The 21,772-nt window shown below is 35.1% G+C and overlaps 1 protein-coding gene across 13 annotated transcripts in view; it reads right to left on the bottom strand.

The window, feature by feature from the left end:
• Positions 1-21,772, bottom strand: part of SREK1 (splicing regulatory glutamic acid and lysine rich protein 1) — a 44,723-nt gene that overhangs the window by 10,331 nt on the left and 12,620 nt on the right. For 4 of the 13 annotated variants that reach the window (XM_081518387.1, XM_081518392.1, XM_081518390.1 and 1 more), the window contains 8 exons: positions 18,187-18,310; positions 17,790-17,905; positions 11,588-11,752; positions 11,264-11,442; positions 10,084-10,214; positions 9,092-9,206; positions 3,729-3,848; positions 2,975-3,361 (listed from right to left, as the gene is read on the bottom strand). In XM_081518387.1, the coding sequence (XP_081374513.1) occupies positions 2,975-3,361; positions 3,729-3,848; positions 9,092-9,206; positions 10,084-10,214; positions 11,264-11,442; positions 11,588-11,752; positions 17,790-17,852 (1,160 nt within the window). In that variant the 5' untranslated portion in view covers positions 17,853-17,905; positions 18,187-18,310. Of the gene's footprint in view, positions 1-2,974; positions 3,362-3,728; positions 3,849-9,091; positions 9,207-10,083; positions 10,215-11,263; positions 11,443-11,587; positions 11,753-17,789; positions 17,906-18,186; positions 21,043-21,772 lie in introns of all 13 variants that reach the window. The other 9 variants (XM_081518389.1, XM_081518394.1, XM_081518385.1 and 6 more) reach the window with 4 other exon arrangements.

Below are 21,772 nucleotides of genomic sequence, written 5' to 3'. Positions count from 1 at the left end.
CATTTGTAAGAGTGGTCAGCTTAGAAACAATGAACTGCCAGATGTCTATTATTCAAGTGATGAGGTAAGAGGATTTATTTCTTAAATGACTAACGTAGCCAATGATCTATCTCACAAGAAGCTTTGGTAAGTGGCCACAGAACTGAAACAACCAAATCCTCTAGACTTCAAATTCTCCTTATATGTCAGTAAGTTGATTCTAGGCTAATGAAATATTTTGTGTACATTTTTCATCTATAAAATAAAAAACTAGACAATGCTTATATGTGGTATACATGGTAGATGTGAAGACTGAAAGAGTTCAGGAACTTTGAGAACAAATAAATTTCTGCTCTATCTAAGGTTCTTGCCTCCATTACCTAATTTTATCTCCAAGTCACCTCAAAGTTATACTTCCTACTGTGGAAATTAGATGACATTATTCCATTCAATCAATACCATTCTGTAGCAGCACCCCTCCCCCCACCTCACACACCAGAAGTAACTTTTTTCATAGCTTAAGAATGTCAGTGTATCCTATTTTATACAAAATGGCTCCATCTTCATCAGTGTAACTCTTTGCTTTTATTTCAGGAACACTAAGTATGGGTGGACATTTAATAACTACCGGTTAGTGGTAATGAGAGCCAGGCTTGATAGACAGCAACCCGGAGTATCAGTTAGTTGAGAAAGAAGCTATCAGCGCTAGTATGCAGAATTGGAGTTAAATAGGCTGACGTTTAAATTTTAGTTTCACACTTAACCAGCTGCATGACTGGGGTCATATTACTTAATCTAAGTCTTAGTTTTTCCAATGGATAAATGGAGATAATAACTCAAGTCTCACTGTACTGTTATGAGGATTAGGATAATATCTGTTAAGTACCAAGCCTAATGTCTGGTGCACAGTAGGTGCTCAATAAATTTTTTCTCTTTCCCTTTGTTGGTCTCATCCTTATTGACTGTAATTTCAAGCATTAAAAGTTCTTAAATATCAAAATTTTTTCTTTAAAAAAACATAGCTCAGAAGACAATGTTGGAAATAAAAACATCAAGTAGACTATTTTTCTGAGCAGTTAACAGGTTTCCTATTCACTAAACAAATCAGAGCACTTGAAAGGAAGAAAAATGCTCAAAGAAATTTTAACTCTTCACTAAGCTCTTCTGAAAGCATGAATCATTTCAAACGACTGAACCTTTAGGAACCAACATTAGTCAGCATTTATTCTCCAGGCCCCAGAGGTTATCTAAGAACTGAATGTGACTATCTACACTTTCTTAAATATCAAGCAACTTAAAATAGCCCATGAAAAAATAAAACACTTTGAAGTCATCAGAAAAAGTAAATTCAAATGAATTTGAAAAGAATCAGGACACTACTTGGTGTTGTGAAAGGCAATGTCTAAACATAAACATCAAGGAATGTGTGAAACACAACCAATAAAATAACTGCAGTAAAGACGCCATAAGGCTTAACTGATACCCACAGCAAATGAGTGACATTATTCAGGTTTTGTTTCAATGTGCTGAAATATAGCAAAGATCTACTGATTTGAAGTTCCATTTTAACATATACTGCTGCTTTCAACTTTATACTTCTGAGGCGTTTTTTAAAAAGCCAGTACCAAGTACTGGTTAGAGTCTTCATTTAAACAATCACTAAAAAGAAGATAAAGAGCTACTGTACTGCTACATTTCTAACTAAAGCGCAGAGCAGATGGAAAATTTCCTCTGAGCTTTGGTTTCTTCATGTTTTAAAACCATGATAACAGTCTTCTCACAGGCTTACTGTGAGGATTAAATAAGATTAGTCATGAAAAACTCCGCTGAGTGAGACACAAAATCTGGCATATGGTAAAGCACTCAATAAATGCTAGAAATTATTTTCAATTAAGTAACCAAAGACTAGCATTAAGAATAAGCTATTAAAACAGAAAGCAAAAACACTAGGAAGCACATGCCAGTCTCAAATTATTCTCTATGAAAAACCTTTAAAAAATATCTTTAAAACTTGCTAAAACATGTTTTTAGGTATTTTTAAGATACAATTTTTAACACAACTTTGGAACTTCCATTTGTTTATAGTCACAATTATCATCTGGAGCAATGGAAACAGGTTGAAATAATTTTGAATTAAGGAAGGTCCTTGTTTGCTGCTGTTACTATGGCAACCTGCTGCCACCTGTTGGCAGTGTGCACTTGTGTGTGTGCACGCATGTGTGTTTGTGTGTGTGTGTGTGTGTGTTAGGTTGCTTCAGTCACATCTGACTCTTTGCAACCCTCTGGACTGCAGCCCGCCACCCTCCTCTGTCCATGGGATTATCCAGGGAAGAAGACTGGAGGGGGCTGCCATGCTCTCCTCCAGAGGATGTTCCCAACTCAGGGATCAAACACATGTCTCTTATGTCGTCTGCATTGGCAGGTGGGTTCTTTACCATTAGTGCCACCTGGGAAGCCCTGATGGCAGTGCACCTATTAATAAAGACTTCTAAGAAAAAAGCAAATCCTTAACAAATAAATGAAAACCAAAATTTAAACATCACGCATTCAACAAAATAGAGCAGTAAAAATGAACTTAGATGACAAAAAGGACTAATACTGCAACCTTAAAAACAATTTTACATATTAAATTTACTACTCATTCCAAAGAAACATAGAAGCCTAATAAGCAGTCAACTTTTCCACATAAAACCAAATCAAAAATAAAAAGCTTGCCCCCACCATCCCACCCTCCAAGAAAATAATAAGCAACAGCAACAACAGTCACTGGCACCACTGCCAGGTTAAAGTAGTGGGTTGCAAAGGACAGTTAACGTTTCAAATAACTGCGCACAATACTATCTCTTCCTCCTCACTGATTCAATACTGTAGCAATCCCTCTGCTAGAGAAATGTTCTACGATTATTGTACTGATTCCATGTAGAACAGTATTTTCCCTCTCACTTAAAACTGTCATCAGTGACCCTCTTGGTAGAAAGCTGAAGCATTATCAAACCTGCTGGAACTACGAGATCTTCTTGATGCATTGTAACTTCTGGGTGGTGTTCTGGACTTTTTATCCTTCTTTCTTTTCTCATCTATCTCTTTGGATCTGTCCTTTTCTCGTTCCTTTTCTTTTTCTTGTTCCTTCTCCTTTTCTTTGTCTCGTTCCTTTTCATGGTCTTTGTCCCGCTCTCTCTCTTTGTCCTTCTCTTTGTCCTTGTCTTTATCTCGGTCCTTTTCCCGTTCTTTATCTCGGTCTTTATCTTTGTTTTTACCTCGTTCCTTTTCTTTTTCACGTTCCTTTTCCCTGTCTCTTTCTTTTTCCCTTTCCTTTTCTCTATCTTTTTCTTTCACTCTTTCCTTTTCCTTGATTTTTTCTCGGGTGTCTTTTCTTTTGTCCCTTTAAAAATAAAAATAAATAAATATTTCACAACTAAAATAATTCTACTCCCCAAAAAGGACCTCATTGTTTCCTCAACAATTATCAATACAAAACAACTGATAACAGCTATAAGACATTACATACAAATGTCTACATAATTTCTATGTACATGAAGCTAAATGAAACAATTACCAGGCTGAATTAAGTAGTGTGGAAATCTCATGAATCATACTAACCATCAGATTCAAATCAATGACAATCAACATTAAATTATTACTTAAAAGATCAGAAAAAAGTTCAATTTTTTTCATTTAAATTTTAAACCACAACAGATTTTTAACAAATGAGGTCATGAGAAAACTACCCTTAAATTCAAAAAACTCACCGTGAACGTGAGCGACTCCTTGACTTTCGCCTCTCCCTTGATTTAGAGCGTTTTTTATGAGGGCTCTTAGATCTACGTCTATCTTTTTGTCTTGAACGTGATCTATTGTGGGATCTACTCCTAAAGAAAGACAAATTGTTAGAGTATCAAAACTTAGTCTCAGAATTTCAATTTATAAATATTTAAGATCTTTCAAAAGGGAGAATTTTAAAACCAAACTTGACAGTATTTATCAGTATTTTTAAACTCTCTTTACATAACACTTCAGATAGCTTATCTGACATACTTTATCGGAAACTTTACCAGTTTATTGCCCAGAATACAAAGACAGAAATAGAGAAAGAATTTAAGCTATTTCCTACGTCAGACTTAAGTTGATAGTTTCAGGTGTGACTTTCCTTTGCCAACTATTACATGCTTCAATTAGTACAGACGATTTCTCTTGGTCCATATTTTCATATCATAAATTGTCTTTAACTCTTGACTTGCATGTAATATGACTGCTTGTGGTTATAACTTATCTTGACAGGGAGTGGTGGTTATATGGTTCAATGGTTTCTATAAACAGCCGTGTGTTGTCATAACACATATTAAGAAGAATGTGTAAGAAAGCACAGTACTAATGATGGTGCTAGTGTGACAGGAGACAAAACATCTTACTCATGAGTGAAAGCTAAATGTGATCAAATACTGAATTTGCAAAGGCCTTGATTTTATAATTACATATACAGAACTATTAAAAGAAACCATTATTACTAGAATTCTTGGAGGAAAAAAAACTGTTCTTCCAATTCTAAAATTCTCTAGGCTCTTCTCCCAACTAAATAGCATATATAATGTGACATTTTTCATACTGAACTATCCTAGGAACTATTCATTAAAATATGACAAAATTGAATGCATACAACAAGTGATGAGACTCACTAGCTTTGGAGACAAACAGTCTGGCTCTGACACTCAGTTCTGCCACACAATAGCTGAGAGAACTCTGGTTCATCACTTAACCTCTCTAAGCCTGAGTTTCTTCATCTAAAAACTGAAGTAAAAATCATACCTACACCTCTTATGACCGTCATGAGGATTAAAACAGATGATTATGGAAAACTGACTAACAGTTTCTGGCACAGAACAAATGATTAAAACTCCTACTCTCAATATCTACATCATCATCATTAACAATTAACATAAAGGAAAAATTATTCCAAGAAGGTAAAATGAACTTCTATAAGTAAGCCTTACATAATCAAAACTCATCTTGATAGTAATATTTTCATGAATTAAGTTAAAACAAGTTTATAAAAGAAATACGTATAGTTAAATGCTTGTAGTATGCTATGAAACCAAAAAACTCTCCAAACAATCCTCAAGTAATAACAAAATCTTATTCATAAAACACATTTTTCAGTTAGTTAAAATTTGTTTTCAACAGCTAATTTTCAACTGGATCATTCATCTATTACATGGCTTTAAAAATTAAACTTTATCTTTAAGCTATTCAGTCCCTAAGTCGTGTCCAACTCCTCGTGACACAGGGAAGCACCCCAGGCTTCCCTGTCCTTCACCATCTCCTGAAGTTTGCTCCAATTCATGTCAGTTGAGTCAGTGATGCTATCTAACCATCTCATTTATCTTCATACCACATTTTAATCTAAGAAAATAATTATTAGTTTGTTGAAATCTTTATCACTAATAACCTATGAGACACTAGGGTCAAACAGTAGTTACTAGGGGAAAACTGCAAAACTTACAACATTTTTAAGTCCATTTACAGACATCCACATAAGGGTAATGTTTTAAAGGGCCTTTGCTTGTATGTACTTAATAGTCCTGTTAACTTTGCTAAAAAAAATAATAATAATTTTGTTTTCCTCAAATAGTGCTTTCCAGTCTTAATTAAGAAACTCTTTTATTAAAAATTAAACATAGCCCTAACAAATAAAAGTTAATAATAAAAAAGCACTCACCCAAAAAAACAAACAAAAACAAAACAAAACACACAAAAAAGCAATGACCACTTGGCTTCCCACTTTACACTGTGAGTACTCAGAGTTTGAAACTCACTGCTCAAGAGTAATTATTGTATTTTAATTTTGACAATAAATATTTCATGTCTATGTCACCCATAGTTGCCTGTAAGTATTCTGATTAGGAAAGCTAAAAGCATTAAGTCAAGAGCAAAACTAATCCAATCAAAGATAAAGATGTGAGCCATCATTAGCAGTTCTCATTTTAGCATAAATGTACAAAATTGCACTTACAGGTTAAATCGTAAATAAACGGCAACTTACCATTATGTTGCATCAAAGTTCATTTGTAAGTCAGTTGCTTCCCATTAAAATATTATAAAATGTCTTACAGTTCCTATGCTGGTCTGTAAAAGTTACTTAACTTTACAATAGAGTACCACCCACCTTTTCTAACTCTGTCCCTATGAAAAAAACACAATAAAAATTTGGACAGAGTGGAAACACATCTTCCCAGCTCTAGCCAAGATAATAACAAATAACTCCTTCCTCCCTCCTACAGATAAGGGAGGGAACAGGGAAAAGATCAGGGGAAGGTTCTAGAAGTATCAGAACACTAACAAGGTAGAAAAATATGGGCCTTCAAGAAAGGGGATGCTGCAACCTCCACTCCTGGCTAGGTCCAGTGGGTCAGAGAAAGAGCTGAAGGCATCCAATCCCACTAGAAGGGGAGGGGAACCTCGAAATGTCTGGCATTTCCTACAGTGGAGAGGGGGAGGGAGTTCCTTAAGTCAAATGTTTTTGGTTGAGGAACTTTTTTTCAACAAAATTCATCCTCTTTTGCATTTCTTTAGGATTTCAGTAAAGGCTTCTTGTATAAGAACAGTATATGCTGATAAAAAAGATCTACAGGCATACCTGTATGCCTGTATACAGGCATACAGATATTGTGGGTCAGGTTCCAGACCACAGCAACAAAAGGAACATCACAACAAAGCAAGTCCAAGGAACTTTTTGGCTTCCCAGTGCATATACAAGTTATATTTACAGTGTAGTGTATTAAGTGTGCAGCAGTACTGTGTTACAAAAAAAAAGTACACACTTGAATCTAAAATGGGCTGGCCAAAAAGTTCATTCAGGTCTTTCCCTAACATCTTACAGAAAAAATGCTAATTGCTACAAAATGCTGATCATCATCTGACAATGCAGTACTGCCACAAACTTTCAATTTGTTAAAAACAACAATATCTGTGAAAGCACAACAAAGCCGAGTATAACAAAATGAGGTATGCCTGCGTGTGAGCCAGCCAAGAACAATTACTTTCTCACTCTATATCATTAGACAGACTTCCATGAAACCACTCCCATGAATAAAAATAATTAACAAATTTGTAATCCTCCACTAACACTTGGAAGGGGAAAATATCCAAATACACTTAAAATGATAAGAGTAAAAACCTTAAAATAGATAAATTATATGTCCCAACAGAGAAAGCTTCACAGAAATTATCAAGAAAATAACGGTATTAATCATTAAGTTCTGCTTTCTTCTAGCTACAAAATACCACTAACATATTGGATTTGGAGTATGGCTCTACTAACACAAATTAAGAGTCAAGTCATTGGTCTTTTTCTTCCTCAGAAAGTTATTACTCTTTCACTCACTTCTATACTTTCTTGATCTCCTTTACTTTTACCGTCTGTTGACCTATAGAAATATCCATAACCTAGTACCACTGAGTCTATACACTTCTTCCTCTAATTTCAGTTTCTGCTACACTGCCTTCTTCCTCGTACACGAAACAATTTCCTTCTCTTAGACATGAATTTGCCTTACTGTACAGCCTTGGATGAAGAGTTAAACCATATTCCAAAAGGAGTTTTGCAATCTAATAATAATAGGGAAGTATACACCAGTACAGCTAAAAGTATAGTTTACTAGTCTAATTAACAATATCTGCAATTAGAGATTATCATACTAAGTGAGATAAGTCAGAAAGAGAAAAACAAATACCATACGATAACACTTACACGTGGAATCTAAAAAAATATGATAAAAACGAACCTATCTATGAAAAATGGAAATAAAATCAGGGATACAGAGAACAGTATGGTGGTTGCCAAGGGGAAGGGGGTGGGAGAGGGCAGGAGTGGTAGTTTAGGATTAGCAGATGCAAACTGGTATGTCTAGAATGGATAAACAACAAGGTCCTACCATACAGCATAGGAAACTATATTCAACATCCTGTGACAAACCATATGAAAAAGAATGTATATATACGTATAACTGAGTCATTTCAGCTGTACAAAAGTAATTAACACAAAACTGTAATTCAACTACGCTTCAAAAAAAATAAATTTTAAAAAAGAATATCATATTTTCCTATCTCACTGCCTCAATCTCCTTGATTAGCACAGGAAATTAAGACTAAACTGAGCTTGCTGATGAAGTTCAACAAAGAACATACTGGTCCTTTTCGCCCTCCCCTGAAATCCTCCTTCTCTAATACACCCAACAAACATGCACACACACTTTTCTCTATCTCTTCTCTTCAGAGAGTATGAATATGTATATACATATAACATGCAATTAGGATCCACTGTATCCATTTTCACATTTCAGTAACAGCTCCCTCCTCATCTTAAAGAAGACAATAAAACTTATCATGTTGGACCTGATTCTTAGGTTACTTTCAATCAAGATGGTGTTCCAAGTTTATATTTTGAGATCCCCTTTGCACCACACACAACATATTTTTAAAAGAACATTAAAATGACAGAGCCATGCTCAAAAATAAGATAAACAGAATAGAAACAAAGTTTAAGCACAATACAGTGGTTGCAACTAAAACTGAAAGTTACTCCTATGTTTCAGGTCCCAAAGTGGGTGGAGGCAGCTCTCATCACCAAGAGTACAAAGACTCAAAGCCCTTTGTTGGATGCAGAGTGCTGGACAGAGGCAGCTACCTGAAATCTAGATCTGGGGTAGCACTTTGCAGACCTTGAGGGGAACAGGGGAAGGAAAAACGAAACAAAACAAAAATGCAACTTTACCAGTACTTTCAGCACCATATGTTCCCTTTTCCTAACGCGAAGAAGGAAAAATTTCTGCCAATTCTTTATACTAGCTAATTCTTAGAAAAATCAAGAACAGAACACCTTAAGATAAAAAACCAACTTCTAAAACTAAAAATTAGTTGAAACTATGTATTTACTAGATAAAACTTCATTCTTAAGTACAGTGCTATAATTAAAGCAATATCTAACAGTAACCATACTTTCTGGTGAATACCAGTGAAATTTCTAAACTCTGAAACTTAGACAAAAACTCAAGAAAATCTTAACCATGGTAAATACAAAAACAAAAAACATTCAAAATATGATAGCAGAAATTCTCACCTGTGTTTTGACTGCGACCTTTTCCTCCGAGAACGGGATTTTGAGCTAGACCTGGATTTTGAACGAGTGTGGGAACGAGATCGACCGCCTTTTCTTTCATTGCTCTTTCCAGACTCTGGGAGGAAAAAACCACTTTGCAGTGTAAGCTCAGAACAATTAAAGATCCCAGTTAATAATCAGGCACAAGTGGAATGTACCACATATAGTGCAAGGGGCCTACTCTCTGTACATCCTCCTCCTGTGCAATTATCCTTCAGAAACATCCAAGAAAGTCATTGCATAAACTCGTTGAGTGCAGCCACCCTGCAGCAGTACATATAAACCAGATGATTATAAACAGCTGTTCGTAGTATTTTGTTGCTGCCATAATGTACGATTATAACATGTCTGTAATTCCTATGACAGTGACTTTAAATCCTTCTTTCCATTTATTTTCCTAGAATGAAGTTTAAGTTCTGAGTGCTAATTTAGAAAATTTGCTCAAATGTAAACCATCTAGACATTTTTAGGTTGGATTTTTATAGTTAGCAACACAAAAGATTGAAGAGATGTTCCTTTACCTTGCTAAAATAGTCTCTATTTTTCCTAAACTGTGGTCTCTGTTGTCTATTTTTAAAATTAAAACTTTGAAGGAAAAATGAAATCTGCTTAATCGTAACATTTAAAATATATTTATTCTTGTCTTTAGTTTCACAAATAACATTTATACTTTGCTTTAACCAAATCAGTTATGTACACTGACTTTGCTATTAAAATATAAAGAACTAATTTAACTCAAGCTAATGTACCTCAATCCAGTATCATGGAAAAAAGACATTTGAGCTAAATTGTTCTTCAACCTTTGATGCTAGTTAAGTCACTTACACTTTCTTGAGTTTCAGTCTTCTTGTTTGTAAAATGAAGGGACTGAACAGATAATTTCTAAAATTCCTTCCAGTTCTAAGAGTCTATGATCATCAACTATGACCTATGTAACAACGCTGTGGCCTTACCTGGTTCGATAGCTGCTGAGATAAAGGACTGAGCCTCTCGTACTCGCTTCATTACTTCTTCTAACTCCTTAGCTGCAGCCTGAGGTGTCATCTCAGGGGGTTTTACTATTGCATTGTTGGAGTGATTTATTCTAAATTAAAAATATTAGCATATCACAAATACACACCATATTTTACAAAATCTGAAACAATTAACTGCTTATAAGGTACACATATTTACAAATCTGAGGACATCTCAAAGCACATGAAGAATAATATAGCTAAATACAGAATAACCAAAACCAACCTCAAAACCATGATTCATCTCATTTCCATCTGTCATCATCTCTTGCTAACAAAGACAAAAGCAAGGGGAAAAATAAAAAGAAAAACTGAACCCTCACTAACTTCTTTAACAACCTGAACAGACCAGGACAACAGCTTTACCATGCAGCTTAGAATTAAAATAAATTAAAATGGTAACACCAGTATTAAAACGAGTCATTTCTATTCTTAGATTATTCATGGCTAAGAGTTGTTTCTCTGAGGCACATAAATGAATTTGGTGTGTCTCACTTTAGCATGGTGAAAAGCCAAGCATTCACTAAGAACATCATTTCTTATCCTCTAATAGCAGACTCCTGACCAAACTGCATAGTTAAGATCATTATCTACAGAATTCAAATAAAACTGTCGCCTCAATAATCTACATGAAATAGAATTTCTGGTCTTGAGTATCTAAAAGGCTCTATCAATTTTTCACTTTGCAAAAAAGAATGCAAGCAAACCTTAAAATGTATAATTTTTAAACATTTCTGAGATTTTGGATTTACCAAAATTCTGTTTCTATATTACTGTAAATTCAATCCATATGTTAGACTGCCCATTAGTCTAGCATAATAATGCAAAACTAACCTGACTTGTTAAAGCCTATGGAAAAAGAGCTACAATCAATATGTATAGTATAAATAGGCTAATATTAAACTAGACCTTATGAACTAGAAAGCAACATGTCTTCAAATGCGACTTTAATTTAAAAGCTAAAATGGTAAATATCTCATATGTTTCATTTATACTTAACATAGTCTTCCTTTCCACAAATTGCCAATTACTATTAAAAAGAAAAAAAAAACTTAATTACATAAAAAACACTTAAAAACTTTTCAGAATCATTAAAATTTCTTTGTTTAGTGTTTCTTACTTCAGTGGCCTGTCTCCAAACATAACTCCATTAAAAGCAAGGGCCCTTGGTACAGAATTTTGGTCTGCAAATTCCACAAAAGCAAACCGAGTTGGCTGAGTCTCATCACCTGCCATCCGAACAAACTTCACTTCTCCAACTTGTTTAAAAAATTCAAGTAGCTGATCAGCTGTGGTTGTCTGAAGAAACAAAGTCACAGTTTCAGTAAAGTATATTCTTCTTAAAAAATAATCTAGTAAATATTACTTTACCAATTGATACGATTTTTAAGAAAGGGAAAAAGATAAAAGGTCCCAACACTCAAGTTCTTCTTATATTAGTTACCTGGGAATTCAAATTGCCAACATAGACTGTTCTCCTAATTTCATCAATTTTAGAAGGATCCACATTCCCCATAAGTGGTGGCTGTGGTATCTCTCCCAGGGTTGCAATGTTGGGGTCTAGTGCTGCTGCTGGTATAGCTCCCAAACTGCTAAGGGAAACGCCCAGCTATAAAAAAACATAGCAAGTATTTTCTGTTAGTGTCAAAAATTACCATTCTCAAGAAATACAAAGAGAGGATATATGTATACATATAGCTGATTCATTTTACTGTTCAGTAGAAACACATTATAAAGAAACTACACTCCAATAAAAGTTAATTAAAAAAACAAAACAAGCAAACAAACAAACAAACATTACCAGTCTCTCATCTTGAAGAATATTGATCAATTCAGTAAGACTGGGAAGAGACTAGGGACTCCTAATTTAAGCCAGGTATACATCTGAATTATTCAGAGTACGGTCACAGTGGTTTTCAATGTAACAAGAAGTACAAGAAATCTTAACTATCTGGGTATTTTAATTCTAAACTTAACATTAAAAACAAATAGTGAATTCTTACTATTTTTTTCCTATTAAATGGTAGTTTTAGTGATAGAGAATTCTATTCTTTTCTGTTGACCAATTATGATACAATGGTATTAACTGAATAATAGTTACATAGTCACAATAGTAAAAGATCAGTTTTCACAATCAATAGCCAGACAAAAAAATTAAAGATAATTACAACTGCAAGCCATAATGGAAGCATGATCAACCTAACAATATAAAATAATTACATACAACTTGGGGGATTGAGTAAAGTGATGTGCTAAGTGGAAATGCGTACATGCACATGTTCTCATCTGTCCAGCCAGTCTGTCTTTTGGTTGGTGCATTTAATCCATTTACATGTAAGGTAATTATCACTATGTATGATCCTATTTGGCCTTTTATACAGTTCATGAGGTTCTCATGCCAAGTATACTGGGTGGCTTGTCATTCCCTCCTCCATGCTGAAGCTGAAGCTACAGTATTTTGGTCATCTGACACACACAGACGACTCACTGGAAAAATCCCTGATGCTGGGAAAGATCAAGGGCAGCAGAAGAGGGCATCAGAGAATGAGATGGCGGGATAGCATCACCGATGCAATGACCATGAACTCGGGCAAACTCTGGGAGATGGTGAGGGATAGGGAGGCCAGGCGTGCTGAAGTCCACGGGATCACAAAGAGTCGGACAGGCCTGGGCAAGTGAACAACAATGATCCTATTACCATTTTTTTAGCATATTCTTAACTGTTTTGAATTTATTCTAGTAGGTCTTTTCTTTCTCTTGTGTTTCCTGCCTAGAGAATTTCCTTTAGTATTTGCTGTAAAGCTGGTTTGGTGGTGAATTCTCTTTTAACTTTTGCTTGTCTGGAAAGCTTTTCATTTCTCCATCAAATCTGAACAAGAGTCTTGCTAAGTAAACTATTCTTGGTTATAGGTTCTTCCCTTTCATCACTTTAAATGTATCACATCATTCCCTTCTGGCTTGTTGAGAAATTAGCTGATAACTTATGAGAGTTCCGTTTTATCTTATTTGTCATTTTTCCTTTCTTTTACTGTTTTATCTTCATTTTTAATTTTCATCATTTTGATTGCTATGTGTCTCCGTGTGTTCCTCCTTGGGTTTATCCTGCCTGAGACTCTCTGTGCTTCCTGGACTTAGTTGACTACTTCCTTTCCCATCTTAGGGAACTTTTCAGCTATTATTTCTTCAAATATTTTCTCAGGTCCTTTTCTCTCTTTCTTCTTCTGGGACCCCTATAATGAGAATGTTGGTGCATAATGAGAATGTTGGTGCATTTAATGTTGTCCCAGAGGTCTCCTAGGTTGTCTTCATTTATTTTCATTTGTTTGTCTATATTCTGTTCTGTGGCAGTGATTTCCACCATTCTGTCTTTCAGATCATTTATCCATTCTTCTGCATCAGTTATCCTATTAATTCCCTCTAGTGTACTGTTCCTCTCTGTGTGTACTTTAGTTCTTCTAATTCCTTGGGAAACACCTCTTGCATCGTCTCAATCCTTTCCTCCACTCTTTATCCAAGATCCTGGGTCATCTTCACTATCATTATTCTGAATTCTTTTTCTGGAAGGCTGCCTATCTCCACTTCATTTGCTTGTTTTTCTAGAGTTCTACACTGTCCATTCATGTGAGACAAAACCCTCTGCTTTTTCATCCTGGTTAACTTTCTATGGTGTGGTTTTGGTTCTAGCCACTGAGGTATCTATCATCTTCTTGCTTCTTCTGTCTGCCCTCTGGTGGATGAGGCTAAGAGGCTTGTATAAGCTTCCTGATGGGAAGGACTGGTGGCGGGAAAAACGGGGACTTGCTCTGGTGGGCAGGGTCATGTTCAGTAAAATTTTAATCCAATTATCTACCGATGGGGGTGTTTGCACTCCTTCTCTGTTTGTTGTTTGGCCTGAGATGACCCAGCCAAACATGGGTGCTACGGTTGGGTTAATCGTGACGTCCAAGAGGACTTACACCAAAGGGCCCTTTCCAGGACTGCTGCTGCCTGTTTCCTCATCCCCACGGCAAGCCACTGCCAACCCATACCACCACAGCAGACCCTCCAACACTAGCAGGTAGATCTGGTTCAGTCTCCTGTGGGGTCACTGCTCCGTCCCACTGGGTCTTGGCATACACAAGATTTTGTTTCTGCTAAGAGTGGAGTCTCTGTTTCCCCCAGTGCTGTGAAGCCCCGTAATCAAATCCCGCTGGCCTTCAAAGTCAGATTCCCTGGGGACTCCTAGTCCCTTTGTTGGATCCCCTAGCTGGGAAGCCTGACGTGGGACTCAGAACCTTCACAACAGTGGGAGAACTTCTTCGCTATTACTGTTCTCCAGTTTGTGGGCTGCCCACCTGGTCGGTATGGGATCTGATTTTATCGTCATTGTGCCCTTCCCACCGTCTTACTGTGGCTTCCTGTCTTTGGACGTGCAGTATCTTTTTTGGTGGGTTCCAGGGTCCTCCAGTGGATGGCTGTCCAACAACTAGTTGTGATTTTGGTGCTTTTGCAGGAGATGAGTGCACGTTCTTTTACTCTGTCATCTTGAACTGGAAACCCTGTCAATTCTTACTATTTGCAGTAGTTTTTAGTTCAATCATTAAGAAACATGCTTTAGTCTGAATTTAAACTTGAAAAGATAGATCTGAGAATTAGAAAGTGAAACATTCTGCAGATTCATGGGAAGACTTTTTAAGAAACAAAAACACTGCTACTTTCATTTTCACCTGTGCAATTTAAGTGAATTAAGTTAACCAACTATACTGTTATACTGTTGCAAAACTACTAAAATTTTAACAATACCTTCTAAAGGCGAAACTACTAGTTTATGAAATCAGTATCACTTATGCTTGTCATAGCAACCCATGTGTGATCTTTTTAAAACATCAAATCAAGTTTTATCTCTGCTTAAAACCTTTTAGAATAAAATTCAAACTTCTTTCTGTGGCCTAAAGAGCCTTACATATCTGTGCCCTACCTGCCCCTCTAATCTCAAAACAACTACTACCCTACCTCCCTAAACCGCCACCAAACCATTCTGTTCCTTGAACACACAAGTTTTTCTCACTTAGGGCTTTTTACCTGGCATTCCATCTACCCTAAAAAGCTCTTCCCCGAGCTTCTGCTGGCTGAATCCTTCAACCATCAGGTCAGTCATCCTCTCCAAGTTTTCCCTGACCTTATGGAGAGCCACATTTCCTCTCTTCTGCATCACTGTCTTTTCCTTCATAGTTTTTATTAACATAATCTGTGGTATCTTGCTGCTCACAGACCTTAGATTTGTTGCTACCATCATTTCCAGTTATCGTAACATTGTAGAAAACCCATGAATGATCTAGCCTCTTTCCGCATGTTGCCTCTTAATGACACTCCTCTTTCTTCTATCTCCTCTCTGATAGTCTAACATTCAGATGACTGAGGGTCACACCTTCAATTTTTTTTCTACTGTGCAAGAGAATTATTATATACAACTAAGCTAAATCACAAATATGAGTCTTGTCAGTTCTGCATGGATTTAAAACAGACTTTTCCAGGTATTCCTAGCTGTCCACCCTTTCACTTAGAAATTTCTCCACTGGGTCATAATTATAGATCTGGAATGAGCTTTTCCAAATCATCTAATCCAACCTCTTTGTTTCTCAAATGTAAAGATCATTCAGTCTTTTTTTTCTTTAGAAACTTTTTCTGTCTCTCTCTTCTTTGCACTATACCATTCTTCAACACTTGTGCCATTTGACACGGTAACCACCAATCACATAGGGCTATCTGAATTTTAATTAAAATTTAGTGCCTCAGTCACACCAGTCAAATTTCAAGTGTTCAACAGCCACATGCTGCTAATGGCTTCTATACTAGATAGCACAGATTCAGACATCTCCATCATAGCAGAAAGATCTACTGGATATGGCTGCTCTGCAACAATAAAACTACCCTTGTTTAGATCAGTCTATATTCTGGCCCTGGTCCAAACAACCTGAATATTGGGTCAGCCAAAAAGTTCATTCAGGTTTTTCCGTAAGATGTTATGAAAACCCCACACAAACTATTTGGTCAACCCAATACTTAAGAGTGTCCTTTAAGTTTTTGAGGGGATAAAGATGATCTGGATTCCCAATATAAAACTTCTGCCTTCTGACATAGAAACCTCAGTGTACCTGAAGATTATATAGACTTAATCTTAATCTCCCTATTAAGTACAAACCTTATGAAAGGTTTCATTCACTCTTATCAAAGAGTGAATCTTTTTAATGTCTAGAAAAGAAATATTCTAGGCAGAGAATAGATAAATATTCCAAAGCAGAAATATATTTGGTATATCCAAAAAACAAGGCCAATACGACTGACGTAGAGGGAAAACAAGTAAGGAAAAAAGGTCAGAGAAGTAGCCAGGAGCCAAATCACAATGGGCCACCTTTCCCGTGTTTTATACCTTCATGAATTAAGTTATATAATAGTAGCTATCGACAGCTGAATTAAAAGGAATCATTTCCCGTCAAAGCAACAAATTAAATAATAAAGACGTTATACTGTTGATAAATAAACCTAAAAATGTTCACAACAGCAAGACAATATTTTCTGAGGAGGAGGGAAAAAAAAATGGTGATTCAGGAACTAATCCTAAAATATGCCAAAACATACCCAAACTCAAATTTCTAAAAAGCCCAATTCAAATGATCAGATGAAGCATAAAGCACTTTCCCCCCATGGATCATAACACAGGTCTCCAGTAGAACAATGTCACGTAAAAATCTTAAAATCTTGCACTTCCAAGTTTCAAAAGTCACTTCTAAAACTTGGATAAATTAATTAACTATAATCATAAAGTTTACTAGTTTACTCCTTAATAACCCAGTATCACAAAGCTAAATACAACTTTCAATTAAAGTGAGTTTTGCATTTTGTCTTGGGTTTATTTTTGCAGAAAAATGACACTTCTTTTAAAATAAATGACCAGAATCTTTTATATAAACCAAGAACTCAGTAACAGCACAGTCTTTTTTTTTAACACCACTTGGAAATCACAAAGGAGGCATTAAATCAAGCTTAGTTAACGAGAAACTATGTTTACCATGCTACATTTTCTCAGTATCAGACAAAAGCTTCTCTGAGATGTTTTTTTCCCATTACCAAGGTAGTAAATTATTTCATATTTTTCAAATGGATTTAGTCCTCCGGAACTGGGAAATACAGGTACCTAGATTCTCCAATTCCTCATGCTATCTACAATGCTGGGTTCCAGTAACTGATTTCCTAATGAATAAACTTCAGTTCTCAAATTTAAATGAATCCCCAATTACTTCATAAGCAATTCCAAAAGGCATTTCAAGTCAGTGACAACATGAGGAAAAAATTAGGCAGACATTTCAATCAAATCCTCTCCATTAAAAAACTTGTATTTAAAATACAAACAGCGACCTGCCTGGTGGTCCAGTGGTTAAGACTGCACTCCCAACGCAGGGAGTGCAGGTTCAGTCCCTGCTTGGGGAACTAAGACCCCACATGCTGGGTGACGCAACCAAAAAATAAATTAATAAAAACAAAATAGAAATAGTTTTCTAAGCTCTTCACAAAAAAAAAAAAAATTTTTTTTCTAAGCTCCTTACTTAGCTGATTACACAGTTAAACGTTCACCCCTCTTAGAAGAGGGTGTATCATCTCATACTTACTGTAGTTAAGGGATTTGGAGTTGGTATGGGAAGCAAGCCTGCACCAGGCATCAGACTTGTCATGGTTGGAGCAGGAGCCAATAAAGAGAGGGCTTTGGCTTCCTCTGGGATTTTACCTGCAGAGGCAAGTTCCAAACATTACAGAAAGCAGAAACACCACACAACTTTACACTATGATTTTACAATTACCCTTGCACTTAAAAAATAATAATAATAAATGAATCTATCAGATCCATATAAAGAAATAAATAAGAACTTAAGTCTTTCCTTTTACCCTGCTCTACTAGGAAAAATAAAAGTGAGCAAAATTTCAAAGACTAACAATCTCATTAATGGAACATTATTTTAAAAATTGAATAATGTAGACAATTATTTAACACTTTGAGCTATGGGTCACCTGTACTGGAAACTTAATGTTCATGAACCAAACGATATCAAGCATGGACGCTTTTCCAGGACGGTGTTTTCGCGGTGATCGAAAGTTGTGTTACACATGACAACCGTTCGTGTTGGCTGCATCACTAATAGCACACAGAACATCAGATACAGAAAAGAAGAACATTTTTTAAAGTTTAATCCCCAAGAAATGGCAAATAACCAAATTAGTCAAAAAAAAGAAAAAGAAAAAAACAAATATGTGCGAATTGAAATTTATTCCCGAGTGTCCCTATCCTGTTAATTTAAACTACCTACTTGTGATGCAAACAATTTTGATAATCTTCCAATAGATTCCATTTAATTTCAAGCAGACAGAAAAAACAAAAGCTACTGCATGTAACCAGCTTCAATTGAAAAGGAAGCCTACACCCATTCAGTTAACAAGGCATCTCACCAATCATGTCAGAGATGACCAAAAGAATCCAGTTCCAAAGAATATATACACCTTGGGAAACTATCATTTTTGAAAATAACTAAAAAAACTTCCTGAGTCTCAGGAAACTTCTTAAATTACTGACTTTTAGAACCAATTTATGTATACTTATCTGAAGAGGGGTGGTTAATGCCTGAATGTCTTCCTTATAATAAGCAGCTTAAGTGCATAATAATAATAACAACAACATTAAAATAATCCTAGACACTAAGAAGAAATCCCTACAAGTAAAAAAATGAAAATTTACTCTGAATTAAGTCCATCAATTTGCCACATTTAATTACTGAATTCTAATCAATCAGCTTTGATAAGGACTATGTCTTTCACATATTTTTTTCTGCTTTCTCTTAACCCTTTGAAAAAATTTCTAAGAAAAATTGACTATACATAGCAATTTCAGAAGAACTACTCATACATAATTATGTGTTATTTGACCAAACATTTCTAATATGAATTCTTCAAAGTAATTTAAAACACTGTACAAAGTCACACCAAATTGCAACTAGCATATGGAGTAAATTTTCAAGAAAGCACAACGCTGGGTTTCAGTGGTAAAATTCGACTTAATACAACCAGATGTGCAGGGATAAATCTCTAAAAAAACTTACTGAATGCACTTCTAAACGTAAATGGAATTCAAGATGAATTTTAAAATTTGCTTTAAATAGTGGTTATACCTTATTCACAGGATTAGAAAAATTACGCTTTCTTAGCTTTAGCAAATGTCTATTTATTCTAAGTCTATATAACCTTAATTTACTAATTTCAAAAACAAAGTCATTTTATTATTTCAGTAAATTCTGCATAAGCACAGATTTTAACATGCATAAAGATTAAAAGGTGGGAGGATCTTACTTGACATCAAATAATAATTTACTTTGTATTTATTAGTTACTAGCATTAAGATATGTATCTGTACACTCACATATATACTATACTATTTACATTGCTATCAAACCTGTTTTATCTGTTAAAAATAAGTATTCTTTTTTAAATATTTGTAAAATCTGAACACATCTTGATAAATCAACTGAGGTTCTAAGGTACAAACCCTATGCTTTACTACCCTAATTCATGCACCTAAAAAACAAGGAATTCCAATTTAGCAATGTCCCAATTTAAGATTACTTGTTGATTAAATAAGCAAAACTATACACACAAAACAGTGCAGAAAGACTATACCAACAAAAAAAGGTATTTAACCTAGGCCAAAAGTTGGTTAAAGTCATTCACTTTTGGCTTAAAAATAGTTGTCAGTAGGGCATCTGACTCTCACTGCCTCTCACAACATAATGAACTATTTTAAATATTAAGTCTAACTAAAAGCACAATATTTATTATTCTTATTACCATTAAAGATACTCTAAAAGTCCCACTGCTTAATTTCCAAGATAAAATTCTACCAAATTTATCCTCCAAATACTATCAGAATGTATAAAGCATAAAGCAATTTAAGTACTTAGCATTTTTCCCAAACTGTACTCATCAAAGACAACTGAGAGGAAAACAATGTCTCTCATGCATCCTAATCTCAGAATCTATGTAGACACAAGTAATCTCTCAACATTTTTCAACCAAATATTCAAGCAAAGAAATACACACCAAGTAAATATTCAACAGTTTCTCAAGTATCCATTCCCCACATAGGCAACTAAAGTGTTTTGTTTTTAAATCAATGTTATTTTCTATAATAAATAACTATCATAAAAGTGAAAAGTCTCTTCTTGTTCTCTACCCCCAGAACGTTATAAGAAATTTACTTATTTTCCTTGATGATTGTGTATGTCTAAAATTCTAAGGGAGAAGGATGAAAATTAGAAGTTATCAGTTGGTCTTTATGAGAGCTCCAGACTTGGGAGAAAACTGCATAAATGTTACATTGAGATCAAAACCTGCTCCTAAATAAGAATCTCACCACTGTTTTAGTGTTTCGGGAACATAATGTACCCAATCAGTTTATAAACACCAATTGAAACTAAAACTGAGCTTCATGAAATTGTATACTAATTTACTGTGAAAACTTAATTTTATGTTAAGGATGAGTTCTACTAATCATCTCCCAATATAATTTGCAACGCAATGTTATGAACTCTTAATGGAATACCATTTACAAAGAACTGGAAAACCAGCTCACAAGTTAAAAGTGAAAGAGATTTAACAAAACAAAACAAAACAAAACAAAAAAAAAGGGACAAAATAAAGAAAAAGAAATGAAATTAAAGTAAAACAATAAAAAACAGAGACAGGGCGTCCATCTTCTGCGGTTCAGACTCCGATCTCATTTCCCCAATGAAGGTTTCACTTGACGGCAGGTTTAGTGGCATGGCAAACAATGCCTAACTCAGGCAAGTGTAACAGGTCTGCCTTGGCCAGTCTAGTCATCTAATAATGCACAAATATCACATAGAGAAAACATACAAAACCAAATTAATAGTCAAAATCCATCTACCAGAAAATGTGGACATAAACTTATGACTGATGATTAGGTTGACACCCTATCTTTGACCTTATCTTTTTCTAAGTGTTAACATTTATAAAAAGAAATCTGAGATGCACGCAACAACAAAAAGAGGTCATATCTGGACGAGTATAATGAAGGTATAACATTTTATTTTGAAGTGGCATGTTTTATTAACAATAGCTAATGCTTAATATGTATGAAACTATTACACATCCAACATTACTTAAACAGCTGAGGATCTTCTCACAATACTACCGTCTGAATTAAAAAACAAACAAACAAAAAACAGCAAATTGAAAGAAACTGAAAAAAAAGTCTTACAACTTTTTTCTATGGTTCTTTCACTTCTTTCATAATGCTGTTTCTATAATATCAAGGAAAGAATACAATCAGTGAAGTAAATAGAAGGCTGCTTACAGCACCACAGTACATCTCCTCTTACAGAACTTACTCCACTGGAACTCCTTCCTTTGATTTACTTCCAATTTACTTCCCTATCTTTTTTAATACAAGACATTATTACTTTGCTTGCAGTGCATAATCAGATCGTTTAATAGTTCACTGTGACATTCTTCAGGTTCTACGAATTCATCTCTGTTGTACTAGTTCAATGAAAAATGTGTATCTGAATGTTTTTCCAATACCAATTAT

This window comes from Giraffa tippelskirchi, chromosome 8 (assembly GCF_054371585.1).
Source record: "Giraffa tippelskirchi isolate mGirTip1 chromosome 8, T2T-mGirTip1v1.2.pri, whole genome shotgun sequence".
NCBI lineage: Eukaryota > Metazoa > Chordata > Mammalia > Artiodactyla > Giraffidae > Giraffa > Giraffa tippelskirchi.
Note: the sequence above shows the minus strand (reverse complement) of the source record. Positions and strands in the feature narration are given on the sequence as shown.